We start from the raw sequence: 13,965 nt of genomic DNA on the forward strand, positions 1-13,965 counted from the left end.
TTAAAAAACAAGTTGTCCAGTGAAGGGTATTACGTTATACGATCTGTGGTTTTGAAGTAATGGCACCAGCACAGCACATCTAATGAGCTCGAACAAATTCAGCTGAGCTTCATATCATTTAATGGACCTAAGCTAACTTCAATGGACTCCTAGTGCAAGCAAAAATCTCACTGGATTATTACAGTTAACGGCAAAATGAATGTTGTGAGTGGTGGGCAGGCACAGTCCCTCCGTACAGATCCACGTTCCCCTCGGTAGAAATCGTGTTTCCCCCTCAGGGAGCCCCCCCTCCATCGTCAGGCCCTTAGAACCTACCCTAACCCTAACCCTAACCCTAACCCTAACCGAACCAGAACCTGGGAACACTCCCCATAACACCCGATGTACTTGTGGCATCTACACTAATATTAGTCTGTTTCTTTCTTATTCCGAGATCACCGTAGCCACCCGATCCAGTCCATATCCAGATCAGATGGTGGATCAGCACCTAGAGATGACCTCTACAGCCCTGAACATCAGAGATCAGGACAACTAGATGAGCCCCAGAGACAGACCCCCAGTGAAGACCTTGTCTCCTAGACGGCCATCGGGACAAGACCACAGGAACCAGATGAGTCCTCTGCACAATCTGACACGGCTGCAGTTGGAACTGAACTGCGGGTTCGTCTGGTCAGAGGAGAACTGACCCGCGACTGAGCCTGGTTTCTCCCAAGGTTTCTTTCTCCATTCTGTCTCCGATGGAGGATTGGTTTCTTGCCGCTGTCGCCTCTGGCTTGCTCCGTTGGAGACACTTAATTTCCAGCGGTATCATCGACTTGATTGCACAGATACTAATTAAACTGAACTGAGCTGGACGATGACATCATTGAATCCAATGATGAACTGCATTTAACTGAAAATTGAGAGTTTAATCTTATCCTTTTGCATTATTGACACTATTTTCCTATTTAATACTGTAAAGCTGCTTTGACGCAATCTGTATTGTTAAAAGCACTATATAAGGAATAAAGGTGACATGACACACACACACACACACCTTGAAGCTGAGTGTGGCTCCTCCTCGTGTAACGCAGTCGAGGACGGCGAGTTCTGAAGCGCTGATGAAGTCTCGCGCTGCTGTGCGGCGGAACGGGGATCGAGAGCGGCGGGAATCCTGGAAGTGTTTGCTGGTCACAGCGTTCAGAAGAACTGCAGAAAAATGCGCACACATTCTTCAACACAACATATGGAGTATTTCCAGAAACACTAATGATAATAATAATAATAGTGTTTTAAATGGCACATACAGGAAACAGTAAAACAATAAAAAAAATAAAAAAAAGTGAAATATTATTAGAATCATTTGATTACTAGATTATTAGAAACATTTCTGAACAGTCGTGCTTCACAATATTTTTGTGGAAACTGATACATTTTATTTTTCAGGATTCACGGATGAATAGAAAGTTCAAAAGAACAGCATTTATTTGAAACAGAAATCTTTTGTGACATTATAAATGTCTTTACCGTCACTTTTGATCAATTTAATCTGTACTTGAAAAATGTAAGTATGAATTAATTTTTTTTTAAATCTTTTGAATGGTAGTGTAATGGTTTCCACACAACTGTTTTCAACATTGATAATAATCAGAAATGTTTGTTGAGCAGCAAATCAGCATATTAGAATGATTTCTGAAGATCATGTGACGCTGAAGACTGCAGTAATGATGCTGAAAATACAGCTGCATCACAGAAATAAATTACATTTTAACACATATTCACATAGAAAACAGCTAGTTGAAATTGTAATAATATTTCCCAGTTTTTACTGTATTTATATGTGTTCTTGCCTGTGTAGAGCTCGTGTCGCGTGTGTTCGGTCCGTCTCTCCACTGACTGATCTTCAGATGCTCGACAAACTCCAGAATGACTCCTGAAGGAGTTTTGTGCTCGTGCTTCTATCTGAACCATCGCTGCTAACTCTGAACACACACACACACACACACACACACACACACACAGCTGAAGAACACACTCGTCTGTCACGCTGATGATCCAGCAGAATGTTGATGCATTATTACCACATATGATCTGTCTGCGAGGAATCCTGCGTGTGGGCGGAGACAAACCCTCGCAGCTCAGTGTCTGATTGGCTACCGCATCCTGACCTCCACAGTGCAGCTCCGACAGGAAGAGACGCAGCAACTTCCTGTAGTTCCAGCGGGACAGAACCGTCCTCCTCAGATCGTCCGCTGAGCCGCTCACCTGCAGGAAGTCATTGAGGCAGAAGAGGTCAGGAGGTCGCGGCTGTAGATGAACAGGTGCGGAGCGCTGAGGATGATGGGAGGAACCACTGATGATCGGAGCGACACCATCATCATCCTCACGGAGAGTCTGTGGACGGCAGACGGACTCACTCGCTTCATCGCGGTCTGGAAACACAGAGACCATGTGTGACCCTGGACCACAAAACCAGTCATAAGGGTCAATTTTTTGAAATTGAGATTTATACATCATCTGAAAGCTGAATAAATAAGATTTCCATTGATGTATGGTTGAAAATCTGGAATCTGAGGGTGCAAAAATATCAAAATATTGAGAAAATCTCCTTTAAAGTTGTTCAAATGAAGTTCTCAGCAATGCATATTACTAATCAAAAATGAAGTTTTGATATGTTTACGGCAGGAAATTTACAAAATATCTTCATGGAACATGATCTTTACTTAATATCCTAATGATTTTTGTCATAAAAGAGAAATGGATAATTTTGACCCATACAATGTATTGTTGGCTATTGCTGCAAATATAGCTGTGCTGCTTATGACTGCTTTTGTGCTGCAGGGACACAATACAATATAATATAGTATAATAATATAATATAATATAATATAATATAATATAATATAATATAATATAATATAATATAATATAATATAATATAATATAATATAATATAATATAATTAATATAATATAATTAATATAATATAATATAATTAATAGAATATAATTAATAAAATATAATTAATATAATATAATTCATATAATTAATAAAATAAAATAAAATAAAATAAAATAAAATAAAATAAAATAAAATAAAATAAAATAAAATAAAATAAAATAATTAGGGCTGTCAATTTAACACGTTAACTTAATTAGTTATGAAAAAATAATGCAATTAAAATATTTTAATGCAGTTAACGCACTGGCGCCGCCCCCAGACCTGTACGTCATCTTAAATTTCACACAGTTGTCTGTTGACAAATATGATACAGGGCAACAACTCCATAAATGCATTCAAGATATCGGTGCAAAAAAATCTCCCTGTATGTGTTTTTGTCTCATATTTATATCATACGATAAGCGATATCACACGAGCATTGAGAACAATATCACACGAGTGCTGCTTGTCCCGAATATCACAAGTTTAAATGTGATTATATACAACAGTTCAGTACATAAGCTGATATTGTGTTATATTTTAAACAAAATATTGTGTTTTTGCTCAATTTTGCAAAGAATATATTGCCTTTAAATCCACAGCAGAATTGTTGTGCGTCTCTGAGCAACACCTTTCTTTTGTGGAGCATAAAAGAAGGCATTTTCAAAGGCTACAGAATACCATTAAACAGACTTTGGTAATCTGAAGACTGTTGGTAACAAAGCTGTTTTAGTTACTAATGACTTTCATTGTATGAACAAAAAATACTGAGATGTTTCTCAAATGATCTTCTTTTATGTTCCATATAGTTTACGTTAGGCCTGGCACTGTGAGCCTAGACGTGTATGTGTAATACATTTTGTTGAATCAAATCAAATATTTCTTTCTAAAGCTACGATTTGTAAAGTCTACTTTATACTTTCTCATTTAACACAAGAATAGCTTTAAAACATTTTGTGTGTGTATTTTCACAGTCAAATTTATTTTGTGATTGATTAGATTAAAATTTTAATCGACTGACAGCCCTAATAAATACAAAAGCTACTTCTTTCTGAGAGATTGGGTAAAGACATGATTTCAGGTCATCTCCGTGTCAAAAAGAGCCATATACAGCAGAATCCATGCAGTGAAGCTCATCTTCAGCTCAGAGCCACGCAGACGTACATATGAAGATCATAAAGTCACCTGCAGATCTGGGCGCAGGCGGCGTCCTGTAGTGTGCTGTGTTTACAGGGGCCAGGGGCCGCCTCAACAGCTTCATGTGCTCCGATGACATCGGTTCTGATCAGAGAGAACATCAGAGTTATAAACATCTACAAACACATTTCACTTCAATATCAACACAAAGAGAGATTTCACAGACAACAAAAATGTTATGTTAACATTCCCATGAAGTAAAAAACTATTTCTGAATGTTCTCTGAATATCTTAGAAAAATATATTTTTCTAATATTTCAGAACATTAATGGAACATTACATTGTATAATTTTGCAAACAATATAGGAATGTTACTTTTAATGTTCTCTGAAAGTTCTGAAACAAGAAGTAACATTTAAAAATAAACGATATTATTATATTATGCCACATATTTAACAAGAGATGTCGGAGCATTTTATTTCATTTTATTATTTATTGTATTCATTTAGCCTGTTTATAGAATTATTATTATTATTTTCCCCCACTGTTATGACATAAGCTGTTATGCAATCATAACTATTTTGTTTGTATAACAAGGTTTCAATAAAAACCGCTAAAATGGTCATATATTAATAATTAATATAGCCTGTTATGTCGATCGAATATCAAATACGTCACGTTAAATAAAAAGTGGTGAGATAGCGAAACAGACACATCGCGTCATAAAGCGATATAAATCAGTTCATACACGAACCTGATCCACTTCATTCACTGTGTATGATTCGATTCCTCCGTCATGCACGGATTTCTGCTAACTATAATCCATGAAAACAGAAATAAAGCGCGCATGAAACTCCGCCGTGTATCCGAGTCCCTAGCAACCGGCCTAGCAACCGCCTGTCAAACTCAAAGCGCGGAGAGATCAAAGCCAGACGCGTCTGCTGTGTGACGTCACGCGTTTGGCTGCAGTGACGGCGAGTGTGAGGCTGTATTATCACTGCATGTGCTTCACACTCAAAAGCACTGATAATTATGCATATACTGTATTATATCTACTCAAATAAAGTCATTTCCTCACAAATGCTTAAAGGAATATAGTTCACCTAAATGAAAACCTGCTGAAATGTCCTCACTCACAGCTTGGCCAATCAAGATACAGAAGAGTTTGTTTGTTCATTTAAACAACTTTGGAGCATTCTCAGTCAGAACGTTCTAAAAGTTTTGAACAAACATTCTTGCAGTAACATTAATGGAATGTTCAGAGTTACCTGGTCTTTAATAAAGTTCAAAAACATTAGCACAAAAACATTTGTAGATTGTTCATGGAACAATTTTTCCTGAAACGTTCTAGTCGGATGTTCATCTAACTAACTTTCAAAAGTAACGTTCCCATAATGTTTGCAAAATGATCAAATGAAATGCTCCCTTAACACTTGCATAACCATGAAAAACTTTTCTAAGACATAAAAAATTGACATTTTGAGTGTTCAGAGAAATAACGTTTTATAATTTAAAGGGGTGGTTGATTGCGATTTCACTTTTTTAACGTTAGTTAGTGTGTAATGTTGCTGTTTGAGCATAAACAACATCTGCAGAGTCGCAGCGCTGAAAGTTCAATGCAAACAGAGATATCGTCTTTTAAAATTCTGGCATTTTAATGCCTACAAAAACGCCTGGTAAGAGACTACAAAGAGTTACTTCCTGGGTCTGTTACGTCACGGACCCAGATAAACCCCGCCTCCGGTAACACGCAACAAAGGGGGCGGGGCCATGCTGCGCTGCTTTAGAGAAGAGGAAGAGAAAACTAGGGGTGCACGTAAAAATCTATTCATATAGGAATCGCGATTCTGTCTTCTAATGGATTCACAAGTTTCAAAATCATGTTCTAAATCAGCGGTTCTCAATCCTGTTCCTCACGTCGCCCTGCTCTGCATCTCTCTCTCTCTCCCCAACAATGAAATGTTCCATTACACTTATTTTCACACAGCTATGACAAGCATTAAACATGGACATGCGTGCGGTTGCGGTACTGTATTAAAGCTTTAATCAGGATAAAACTGTATATTAAAAGCTAACAGAAGCAGTAGCACTTACAAATAACAGTGTATCTAAAAGTATGAGACAACAAGCCGTGCTTGCTCAGGTTCTGCGGATCCTCTTCACTAATATCATCTGCGTCTCAATCGGGCTCAAACTGATAAGCAATATTGACCACGCCATTGTTTACAATACAACCGGAGCACATGCCGCTGAGCTGAGGGGCGGGACGTTTAGATGCGCACTAGAGGCGGTTTAGCCAATCACAACACACTGGACCAGCTGACCAATCTGAGCCCATTACGTCTTTGTGAGGGAGGGGCTTCATAAAACCAGGAAATGATCAGCGCGTTTAGAGGAGAAGGGACAGAGCGGTGTGGAATAAAGGTAAATTATGTGAAAAATAATGCGTTTTTTTAAAAAATGAAGCATTAACACGTTAGACTGCACCCCATAAACACAATCAAGCCTAGAAAAAAAACAGTCAACCACCCCTTTAATAAAAACTTTAGCAAAACATTCTTTGAGTATATTTGTGTTAGCTGTGACATCAGTGTCTCAGCAGTGGATGCTCTGCAGTGAATGGGTGCCGTCAGAATGAGAGTCTGATAAAAACATCACAATAATCCACACCACTGCAGTCCATCAGTTAACATCTTGAGAAGACAAAAGCTGAAACACATCCAGCATTAAGAGGTCTTTGAACTGTTTTGTCTTGTAAACGCTGCTTGATCTGCAGATTTCTCTCCTGATTCACACCAGAACACTTTTTCACTGAAGGAAGCGTTATTATGGATTATGGACTCATATTTGAGTTAAAAAAAAACGTCTTAATGCTGGATGTGTTTCAGCTTTTGTCTTCTCCGGATGTTAACTGATGGACTGCAGTGCTGTGGATTATTGTGATGTTTTTATCAGACTCTCATTCTGACGGCACCCATTCACTGCAGAGCATCCATTGCTGAGACACTGATGCAGAGACACATTTCTACAAACCTGATGAAGAAACACACTCATCCTGATCTCAGATGACTGAGGATGAACACATTTTCAGCACATTTTTGGTTTTGATTGAACTTTTCCTTTAATCCAAACCTGGTGGACCATTTGAATATGGAAACATTTGCAGCAAATCATAAGATGATTCTTAAATGATGACATTAGTTGATCCAAACGTGTGGTTAGGTTCTTGAATGGATCCATTCAGAAGATCAAATCTCAGAAGTGTGTCAGATGCTGTCAGAGGTCCATCATGTTTGTTTGAGTGTGCAGATGTCAAGCGCTTTACCTTATAAAGACATGAAGTGTGTGTGTTCCTGTTTCGAGTGTTGTGTAGGCCGCTGTAAGTCACTTCCTTCCTCTCACATTTGAATAGATTCACTGCTCTTCTGAACGCGTGCAGACTCAGAAACAGCCTGAAGCCCAGCGTCCGTCCCCAGGTAAGAGAAACCCATCTCTAAACTTCACTGGATCTCAGCTCATTCTGACACAAAACATGCTGCACTCCTCAAAATACAGCGTTTGAGCTCAAAGCAGAAGCTTTCGGTTCTTGATCAGATGCGCTGAACACAGAGACAGCTTTATTTTGTATAAAGTGTATAAATATTGAGAAGGTTTGTGTTTCTCGTGCATTTCATTAGTTTCTTGACTTCTCAGGTTTAGATTAATGTTAATGCAACAGCTTGCAAAATACAGACATACAGTCGAGTACAAACACCTGAAAGTAAAAATACTTGTATTTGCAAATGGCGTTTAATTTAATAACTGTTTTTCTATTACAAATGCATTGCACTGGACAAAAATGGTGTACTCAGTCAAATTGCTAGTAAACTTCACAAATAATTACAAGGAAATGGTAAAAAAATTAAATTAAATAAAAACCACATTGAACTGAATGTGAATTTTTTTTGTAAAACACCTAATAATCTTTGTTTACAACTTCACTGTAAAAAATAAGTAATTAAATAAATAAATTTGGAGTGTTTTACAAGAAAATACTATTTCAGTTTTTCTACGAGTTACTCGTCATTTCTTTGTAATTGTTTGTGAAATTTACTAGCAATTTCTGAGTGAAGATAGTTTCTACACCAACATTATTTAGTGTATTTTGAGCATTATTTAGTGTATTTTGAGAGGCAGATCTTCAGTCTTTGAGGCCTGCTGTGTGTTCAGTGCCGTACGTGTCGGTTTGATGAAGTGTTGGGGGTTTTTGAGTGTAATCTGAAGCAGAAGTGAAGCTTTGCTCTGCTGTTAAAGTGAAACAGGAAACTGCGGTTCTGAATTCTGATGTGAAGCTGCTGCTCGGTCTCCAGCATCTGCTCTCTTTCTCATCTCTGAGTCTTAAAGTTTCGTTCACACCTTCACTAAGTATATGATGTGCAGCAGCAATTTGTGATGATATCATATCAGTTTCCAGGCCGTCGTCAGGCAGCGCGGAAACAACCCCGTCTGAAAGAGGAAGATCAGAGCATGTGATGCACATGGCAAACAGACATTTTGAAACTCTACTGAAATAAGCAGCAGTTGTTCTGTTGCTCAAGTGTTTAAAGACAGATAAAGGAGTTTTCAGTGCAGCGTTTGTGCTGATAAAATAAAAGTGCTTATCTTTGCCATAAAAGATGCAAACGAGCATCTGATTGTTTGAGTGCTGTGAACAGACGTCGCTGTAAAGAGAGCAGCATTTGCATGTTAAATGCATTGATATGAGCATCCATCTGACGGGATTTACATGAACAAAACACAAATGAGCTCTTATTAAAAACAGATTTATAGTTTTGTTAGTTTTCTCTCAGTATAGCCTGTTTTCTGGAGATGTAAACTTATAAGAATGTCACGGCTGAGTTTAAAAACATTAGCTTTAAACCTCCTCCATGATCACTGACATTTTCCTGCATTTGTTAACGTGACGTTCAGAGGATCTCTCACACATCTCAGAAACATCTCACACCTTCACAAGCAGGAAGTCCAAACCCAACCTAACAAAACTAAGTTGAAGAACATTAATCCCCGGTTATGAAAACGTTATTTCAGAATGTTCTCCAAATGCTAAAAACGTCCAGTATTTAAAATGTTTTTAAAAAGTTTTTGTTTGTTTGTTTAAGCGAAAGTTACATTGTATCATTTTGCAAACGTCATGTGAACGTTACTTTTGAATGTTCTCTGAAAGTTCTGAAACAAGAAGTAACATTTAAGAAATGTTAGACAAACGTTTCAGATATGAAAAATGACGTTTCTGTGTTCACGTTTTGAGAAAGTTATTAAAGACCAGATAACTCACCAACTAACAAATATTAGTTCTAAGAACGTTTTGATTTAAGTTATGAAATGTTTTTTTGTTGTTGTTCTGAATGTTCTCTGAATACTCGAAAGGTTTTAAAAACTTTAAGCAAAAGTTACATTGTATCATTTTGCAAACATCATGGAAACGTTACTTTTGAATGTTCTGAACGTTCTGAAACAAGTAGTGACAGTGTATGAATAACATTGTGCTAACATTTTGAGAACATCATTAAAGATCAGAGAACTCTGAATAAATGTTCTATTAACGTTACTGGAAGAACATTTGTTGGTCACTTTGCTAGAACGTTTTGAAAATGTTTCCTGTTATCTGGATCTGCTGATGTTTCATTCACTGGTTGTTTACATTTGTCATAACTGCTGTAAAGTACAGTAATGTTCACCGGCATTGCTCTCCGTTGCAGTAAGAGCTAGTTATTCTCAAGCGTATCCTATGCAGTTACTCACAGACCAGCAGCAGTCTGTGTTTCCGGAGTGAAGCTGTTGCTCAAGCTTTTCTCTGGATGTGTTCATCTTCACATCGCATTGTTATAGAAAACACTCTCAGGCCGATCAGACGGCAGAATGTGCTGCAAAAAGGCACAAAATAAATCGTGTTGCTGCTCCATCAGTATAGTGAAGATCTCAAACAGCAGCAGAAACAACACACATACACTGTCTCTCTGATTGACAGGTGATTGATCGTGAATGAAAATGGCAGGAACATCACACATCCCAGTGGAGGAGATGGAGGATCTGAGAGAGGCCTTCAGTAAAGTGGGTGAGTGAAGAGACGTTTCCATTCATCTGCAGCAAAACACAATTAGAGGAAGCAGACTGAACTGATTCATGAATAACTCTTTCAAATCTGATTCCTCTAAACGATTCTGGTTCCTCAGCTATTTCATTAATGATTCTTTTAGTGCTTTTTCCCAAATCATTTGTTCACAATTCTTAACAAAAGTAAAAGTACTTTTGTTTTAATCAAATTGGTATTGATTACACTGGAAACATGATTCATTAAAAGAATCAGTTCATTACACTGATTCATACCAGTGTTGTTGTTGTTAACTAAACCTGAACTAAAACTTACAACGGCAATTCAGTGCCACGTTAAAAAAAAGAAAAGAAACCTAAGATTTTGAGATTAAAGTCGTAATACTTTGAGAAAAAAAAATCTAAATTACGAGTATAAAGTCAAAATATTTTCAGAATAAAGTCAAAAATATGAGAATAAAGTCAAAATTGTGAGAATAAAGTTGAAATATTTTGAGAATAAAGTCAAAATGACGAGAAACAAGTCGGAATATTTCAAGAATAAAGTCGAAATTAAGAGAATAAAGTCGAAATATTTTCAGAATGAAGTCAAAATTATGAGAATAAAGACTAAATATTTTGACAATAAAGTCAAAATTGTGAGAATAAAGTTGAAATATTTCAAGAATAAAGTCAAAATTAAGAGAATAAAGTCTAAATATTTTTAGAATGAAGTCAAAATTGTGAGAATAAAGTTGAAATATTTTGAGAATAAAATCAAAATGACGAGAAACAAGTCAGAATATTTCAAGAATAAAGTCGAAATTAAGAGAATAAAGTCAAAATATTTTTAGAATAAAGTCAAAATTATGAGAATAAAGACAAAATATTTCAAGAATAAAGTCAAAATATTTTGAGAATAAAGTCAAAATTATGAGAATAAAGACAAAATATTTCAAGAATAAAGTCAAAATATTTTGAGAATAAAGTCAAAATTGTGAGAATAAAGTTGAAATATTTTGAGAATAAAATCAAAATTACGAGAAACAAGTCTGAATATTTTGAGAATAAAGTCAAAATTAAGAGAATAAAGTCAAAATATTTTGAGAATAAAGTCAAAATTGTGAGAATAAAGTTGAAATATTTTGAGAATAAAATCAAAATTACGAGAAACAAGTCGGAATATTTCAAGAATAAAGTCGAAAATAAGAGAATAAATACAAAATATTTTGACAATAAAGTCAAAATTACGAGAAACAAGTTGGAATATTTCAAGAATAAAGTTGAAATTAAGAGAATAAAGTCTAAATATTTTGAGAATAAAGTCAAAATTACGAGAATTAAGTTATAGCAATTACAAGATTAAAGTGAAATATTTTGAGAGTATAGCCTATATTGCGCATGCGAATGGTCCGGATTGGGAGCACCGGGAGAAATTCTAAAATCTCAGCTTTCAAATTCTGCCAGTTTTAAAGTAAAATACAAACAATATGTCTATTGTGTAATAATGTGTTTTTCACGCTCTTTAATGTGGCGTGATAGATCGCTGTATTCATGTGAATCAATCGTCTTTCTGATTACATTAAGGCATTCATTTAATTAAATTAGGCTATTTTTTTTTCATGCCTTTTGATGTTCCTTCACATTTATATCATGCTATAACTTGAAAGTGTTTGAAAATAAACAAACATAGATACAGGTCCTTGAAAATTCCATATTATTCCCTCCGGTCCGCTAATGTGTTATTTTGCCAACACATACTAGCTTGCTTGAGTTGCGTTGCACATTTATGCGTTACGTTACGTGTTTCCCACGTGAGGTACTTTGTGTTGTTCGTTGCCATGACGAAACTACTAAGATGCTACCTCAACGTTTCACAGACACACCGTGAAACACTGCAAAAATAGGCTGAAACGTGATGCCTGGAAAATGCAAGTTTCAGGATATGTGGCTCACCAAAGAAGATTACAAAGATGGCTTGCCAGAGATCCAAAGGATGTAATGTTGAATTGCTTTGCTTGTTAAGATCATGAAAAGCCATGAGGCAAGAAAAACTTAAAAGCATATGTCTTAAAACTTCTGGTTACATGAGCCTACGCTCTTTTCAATAAAATCCATGCAAAAGTTAATATCAGATCATTTTAGAATACAGTGTAGTATGTACCAAATATTATTCAATTTTATGCAAAACAGAAATACGACAAATATCAGATTTCTGTCATATGCCCAAAAATAATAAATAGCTTTTTTTGCATAGTTGTGTTTGACACATGAAAACTGTTAACAATGCATCTTACAAGGTGACGCGATGTAACCTTTGCTCTCACTTGAAATGTGTCCCCACATTAAGTCCTTGAATTTGAAGGTATTGGACCTGGAAAGTCCTTGAAAGGTCCTTGAATTTGAAGTTAACCAAGGTGTGGGAACCCTGTGTGGTATACTGTATATTAAAGGCAACAAAGCACAAAATTATTGTGATTACTGGGTGGCTGGCGCACTACAAATGATGAATGGATTTAAAGACGTTAAATATTATTTCCAATCATTTACTGTATTATACCGTGAATAAAACAGATTGTGAATAGTCACTTAAAAGTTATATATCTCAGAAAAGACAACAATATAACTTGTGTTAACAAGTTAGAGCCCACTTCAACCTTTAGAGCGTTTTATTGTTGTTTTTAATTAAATACACATGAGGAATGTAAGGTTGGACAAAGAAAACGGTATAATTTAATGATCAAATGTCTCATTAATATGTTTATTTATTTATTTTTATAGCGCCTTTCAGGAACCCGAGGACGCTTCATAAAATAATACAAGCAATTGACAAACAAAATATACCAGACATTCAAACAAACAAGTGCTGACAACAAATAACTACAGATAATTAACAACAAGAGGTCATGCCATCAGATGATGAACATCAATTATGTCAAGAAGGTGGTCCAATAACTATAAATGTCATGTAACATACAAACAAAAGTTGGGAAACAGAGGAGCAGGGAGGTAAATGAGCTATTTACAGAATAAAGTGAATAGATGAGTCCAGGTATCGCAGTGCAAGGCCGTGACGGGACTTATAAACTAAAACTAAGAGTTTAAACTGAATACGTTTGGCCACAGGGCACCAGTGAAGTTGGTGAAGGATGGGAGTGATATACAGATTTCTTGTTATATAGGGGCTCGAGCAGCATCTCCAAAATTAAGTGAGGGTCGTATATGAACAATAATTATGCAATTGGTAAAAGCATGATTTAACAATCTGACCGATATGTGAATCAAAACATAGAGTCGAACAATACTCCCAAATTTTGCACAGTTGTTGAGGGTCTAATCTGGACACCATCGATGTCAATGAAGATGTCATGCTGGGAGGAGCTCTGTGACTTAGGGGCAACCAGCAGGATTTAGGTTTTGTCTGCATTTAGTTGTAAAAAATTATCGGACATCCAGGTTTTAAGTTCTTGAAGACATGAAACAATAGAAAGGGGTGGTCAAACTGAGTTGGGATTGAACCGTAACATAAATTTGAATATCATCAGTGTAACTGTGAAAATTGAGACCATGACGTCTGATGATCTGACTCGGTGGCAGCACATAAATGGAAAAAATAAAAGTGGACCAAGTACAGAACCTTGCGGTACACCACAGGAAATAGTGACAGTGCGAGATCTATTCTTATCTATCCTAACAAACTGCTGTCTATCCGATAGATATGAAGTTAGTCACTGAAGAGCAGCACCAGTGATACCCTCATTGTAATCGAAAAGATCACTGATTCACAGGAATACAGCGATCTGTCACGCCACATTAAAGTGAAAAACACATTATTGTAAG

General features: G+C 36.3%; 2 protein-coding genes across 6 annotated transcripts in view; one reads left to right on the forward strand and one right to left on the reverse strand.

Moving 5' to 3' along the window:
- The window catches only part of LOC131546652 (leucine-rich repeat-containing protein 63), a 15,322-nt gene extending 8,075 nt beyond the window's left edge, over positions 1–7,247 (reverse strand). Inside the window, exons 1-5 of one of the 5 annotated variants that reach the window (XM_058786418.1) lie at positions 7,090–7,247; positions 4,105–4,200; positions 2,061–2,438; positions 1,830–1,961; positions 1,037–1,188 (exon numbers count right to left, since the gene is read on the reverse strand). In XM_058786418.1, coding sequence (XP_058642401.1) covers positions 1,037–1,188; positions 1,830–1,961; positions 2,061–2,438; positions 4,105–4,195 — 753 coding nt within the window. In that variant the 5' untranslated portion in view covers positions 4,196–4,200; positions 7,090–7,247. Of the gene's footprint in view, positions 1–1,036; positions 1,189–1,829; positions 1,962–2,060; positions 2,439–4,083; positions 4,201–4,810; positions 4,942–7,089 lie in introns of those variants that run through there. The other 4 variants (XM_058786420.1, XM_058786417.1, XM_058786416.1 and 1 more) reach the window with 4 other exon arrangements.
- Positions 7,248–7,459: 212 nt separating this feature from the next.
- Positions 7,460–13,965, forward strand: part of lcp1 (lymphocyte cytosolic protein 1 (L-plastin)) — an 18,763-nt gene continuing 12,257 nt past the window's right edge. The window contains exons 1-2 of the mRNA XM_058787907.1: positions 7,460–7,532; positions 10,064–10,150. Coding sequence (XP_058643890.1) covers positions 10,078–10,150 — 73 coding nt within the window. The 5' untranslated portion in view covers positions 7,460–7,532; positions 10,064–10,077. The remainder of the gene's footprint in view (positions 7,533–10,063; positions 10,151–13,965) is intronic.

Source organism: Onychostoma macrolepis, chromosome 09, assembly GCF_012432095.1.
Source record: "Onychostoma macrolepis isolate SWU-2019 chromosome 09, ASM1243209v1, whole genome shotgun sequence".
Lineage (NCBI taxonomy): Eukaryota > Metazoa > Chordata > Actinopteri > Cypriniformes > Cyprinidae > Onychostoma > Onychostoma macrolepis.